The sequence below is a fragment of the Gavialis gangeticus genome, unplaced genomic scaffold, assembly GCF_001723915.1.
Source record: "Gavialis gangeticus isolate Ggan-Ray unplaced genomic scaffold, GavGan_comp1, whole genome shotgun sequence".
Taxonomy (NCBI): Eukaryota; Metazoa; Chordata; order Crocodylia; family Gavialidae; genus Gavialis; species Gavialis gangeticus.
The window spans coordinates 136540029-136544539 of NW_017729032.1; the positions used below are offsets into that span (position 1 = coordinate 136540029).

At 42.4% G+C, this 4511-nt stretch overlaps 1 protein-coding gene across 1 annotated transcript in view; it reads left to right on the top strand.

Moving 5' to 3' along the window:
• The window catches only part of MYO16 (myosin XVI), a 581111-nt gene that overhangs the window by 104669 nt on the left and 471931 nt on the right, over nt 1-4511 (top strand). The window contains exon 4 of the mRNA XM_019525343.1: nt 732-840. Within this exon, the coding sequence (XP_019380888.1) occupies nt 732-840 (109 nt within the window). The remainder of the gene's footprint in view (nt 1-731; nt 841-4511) is intronic.

A 4511-nucleotide genomic window follows, 5' to 3' on the forward strand; every position in this document is an offset into this window, starting at 1 on the left:
CGCCCCCCTCCCCCTTACTTACCAGCACTGGAGCCCTGGAGCTGAAACATGCAGCCTTGTTGGTTGCATGTTTCAGCACCAGGGCAAGGGGCCAACCATAGAGATGGTCTGGCAGCCAGAGCATCTCCCTGGAGGACTCAACCGCCGATTGCCTGCCGCTTTTTTTTGTTTCATTTTTTTTTAGTGCGGGGAACAGTTTTTGTTCCTGCACGTGCCTCTTGCCTTGCCTCAGAGGGGTTTGAGGCAGGGCAAGAGGCATGTGCATGCTCATCTGGATGCGCCCAAATATGTCTCTAAATTCTTTAAACTCTGCTGGCTCTGCAGAGATGCCTAACTAGATTATTTAAATATCTCCTTTCTGTGGCAAATATTTAGAAGGTAGATGGGCCAACAAATAAGTTTAGGTTAATTTTGAGAACTCAGATCCTGACCTTTGGAATTACAGACCTGGAATTTGACTTCTGCAGACAGTGAAAGCGTTTGTGACAAATGGCCATTTTATTTCACATGGGAGGAGGTCTTTTATGCTTGTCTTTTAGTTGTCCTCTTGAGTATTAGTTCATATGAACTCCAAATTTGAAATGAAACGGAATCCGGATCAATAAGCTTTACTTAAATCTGTCTTGAAACTGCCCTGTGGGAGTAATAAATTGGTCTCAACCTTTCAGTCACAGTTCTTGAGATATTATTACAGAAACATAAATTGTTCATCTTTCTTGTTTTTCATTTAGGCTGGGGCAAATGTACTGCTACAGGATGTCAATGGAAACATTGCACTTGATTATGCCATGGAAGGGACAGAATCCAGCTGCATACTTCTGACCTACCTGGAAGAAAATGGTAGGTTTACGCATATAACTTTGGATTTTTTTTCAGTGATTTGTATCTTTATGGGGAAAAAAAACATAAGGCCTGATCTTCAACTGCCATAAGTCATCATTGATAAACCATTTGAACTATGTCAGTTTTGGAGAAAACAAAAATAATCCTGTCTACATTTGAATCTCCATAGATGTACTTTGAAATTGAAAAACTTGAGAGACTTTTGGCCATTCACGTGAGACATCAGAATGATAATTCAGTTTAGAGAAAAAGAAAAGGATGTATTAGGGGAGAAAATGTTTAAGTAAACAGTTTAGGGGTGGCAGAAACATATTTGGTATTCATCTGTTTTAGATATGGAGAGAACAGCTTTAAGGTATCGTGAATTTATCTCCTTTTACAGGTTGTAAAAGATTGATCTGTCACTTGTCACTGGAAAGGTGTATGACATTTTATTACTTACCTGTAAAACTTTCCTGCATTGTTAACATTATCCATTGATATGTATTATTTAATGCCAAATGCCAGAATTCATATATCAAGGATACTGTGTTCCCAATTCATTCCAATACTTAGGTATCACATCTGTAATCTTATCTGTAGCATTACATTTTGGATGTCATATGTCACTTCTGCAACACTTACATTCGTTCTTAGTGTGATAAGGCACGTAACAATTTGTTATATGTAAATATGCCATAAATGTAAGGAATATTTATTAAAAAGAAATTTCAAAAAAGGGTATAACATTCAAAAACATTACATAAATTTCCTTGTAATCTAAGAGGAAAGGATTTCTTCATAATCTAAGAGTCAAATATATTAGGGTAACATATTTTATTGGACCAACTACACAGTTGGGATAGAGTTGGACAAGCCTACAAACACAAGATGCTCTTCATCAGGTTGGAGTCTAACTCATCTATCTCTATCCCAACTATGCAGTTGGTCGAATAAAAATATGATCCTAAAAAATCCTTGCCTTTTGCATAACTTCAGGACTATGATGGCTACAATATCACTTGAACACATTTCATCTTAAACCAAGGAATCCATTTTATCTTAAACCAAGTCAGAGTATCCTGTTAATAACCATATTGGTGAAAAGCCTGGTTAAAATGGTATCCAACTATCAGTTCTATACGTATAAGCAGAAATGGGTCCAGTGGCTCACATACACTGATATTTTTATTATCCTGTCTGTTTGCAAAGCAAAGACCTTCAGGAAGTCTCTTATAGGGACATCACATTAGGATGGTGTGACAGGAGTATCTCTACTGGAGCCTTTCTATTGGTGACTCCGCCCTCCTGTTATGGGCCAACCTCCTGCTTATTCACCTGCCATGCCTTGATCTTAATTGATTAATTGACTGATCATTGATTAATTAGCGGAGGCTGCCCACTTTGTGCGCCCCGGTGCCAGGGGCGCTATCTGCGGCTCCTTTTCCACCCCTACACCGCAGCCCAAGCCTCGCAGATGATACTGACGTAGTTTTTGACCTGGGCCCTGTTGTGACTTGGTCCTCTCCTTTATCTCCTTGGGGCTTCCCGCTGCCCCCCCCCCCTTGCTCTGGGGCTTCTCGCTCCTTGCGGCCTCTCTCCGGGCTTCTCACTGCCCCCCTTGCTCTGGGGCTTCTCACTTCTCGTGGCCCTCTATCTGGGCTCCTCACTGCCCCCTTGCTCTGGGGCTGGGGTCAATGCACCCCAAATGCTGCACCCTCTCTGGCGCGAGGATCCCCACATTACCGTGGAGTCCCTACGAGGCCTCCTCCAACCCCTAATAGCCTCACCCGGTCCTCTGGTCAAAAACAGCAAACACAAAAACACAAAGCCCCCAGGCTATAACATAAAAACCTAAACTGTCCAGCCAAACAACATTGAATCCCTACTGAGAAATACTCCAACCCATAGCAGTGATCAGGGGATGCTCATGCAGTCAGGCTTCTCCCTCTGTCTGGAGTGGCCGAGCTCCCCCTCCCTTGGCCACCAGAGGGGAACTGCCCTCCTGGCCTCACACTTGGGGCTTAAGAAGGGCCAAACCCTGCCCCTTCCTGTCAGCTGGCTCCACCAGTTGCCCTAGCAACCAGCACCTGTGACTCTGGCTGCCCTGGTGACTGGCAGCTGAGTCTCCCCTTTCTTGCCACTAGAGGTATCTCCCGAGCTGTTTTCTGCTCTCAGGCACAGGGCACGCTCTGCAACAGATGGGTTTGACACTCATGTTTAACAAACTGCCAGAACCACAGTTGGAGTACTGCATCCAGTACTGGGTGTCACACTTCAAGAGGGATGTGGCCAGCCTGGAGAGGGTTCAGAGGAGGGCCACCCACTTGGGCAGGACAGGCCCTATGAGGAAAGACTGAGGGACCTGAACCTGTTCAGCCTCAGCAAGAGGAGGCTGAGGAGGGACCTGGTGGCTGCCTACAAACTCATCAGGGGAGATCAACAGCAAATAGGTAGAGCCCTTTTCTCCCCAGCACCACCTGGGGTGACAAGGAACAATGGTAATAAGCTGATGGAGAATAGGTTTAGGTTAGAGATCAGAAGGCAATATTTTACAGTTAGGGTGGCCAAAATCTGGAACCAACTTCCCAGGGAAGTGGTCCTTGCCCCTACCTTGGGCAAATTCAAGAGGAGGTTGAATGATCACCAGTCTGGGGTCTTGCGAACGCAGCATTCATTCCTGCCTGTGGCAGGGGTCAGGCTAGATGATCTGTTCAGTTCCCTCCTCACCCTAGCTGCTATGAAACTATGAAACCCTTGCTGCACTGCAAATACAAACCTTTGGAGTTGCTGGAAAGATGGGTAAGGTTGCATTTAGCATTTTAGATATAACATTCCTCCAACAAACAGATTTCTACTTAGTTTATTACCATTTCTCATATGTCTTCATTAAAATGTCCTCCTGTCTTGTGGTTAGTGTGTCTATGTTTGCAGAAAGGATACACGGAGTATAACTGACAAAATATTTTGGGATACATTAAAAATGAGTTTGAACAATTTTTTTTTTCTTGATTCAAATAAAACTTCTGAAAGAAAGTCTTTGATTTTAGGAATTGTGGTATTGTCTTTATTTTAAGATGTGCTGCTGGGTTTGTTCATCATATTAGTTGTAGCTATGAATAAGTGGAGAAAGGTCAAAGTAGAAAAGAAGAACTAGCATACCACATCTGACTCTGGTTCAAATTCTGGGTGAAATCCTGGTCCTATTGATGTCAGTGTTAAAATGTATATTTCAATATGGCCAGAGCTTCTTTTTTTTCTTTCTCTGAAGAATTCATCCCAAGGCACACTTATTCTGCACAAAAACATTTATTTATTTATTTTTAATAATATCATTTGAACTGCTGGGCAGCCCAATTTCTTTATTAAAATGAGAGTTGAAAAGGCAATAAAGATGGGAAGTGATAGATGGTATCACATATTTGGATAAACAGTATCAGTTTATGAATCAGTAGGAATAAAAATCCCATGTTCTTGTGAAATGGCAAGAGGTTTATAAAAAGAAAGTATAGGGCTTTTTGTTCTGTTGCACATGTGTCTGTGTTTGGATTTTTTTTTTATGTCCTGGCCAAAAAAGTCTACTTTTGGAGTAGCAGTATTCAGAACAGGAAGCAAGTAACTAATAAGAAACCCCACTAAATGAACAAGGAAGTTTCATAGTTTCATAGATTTAGGGTTGGAAGGGACCT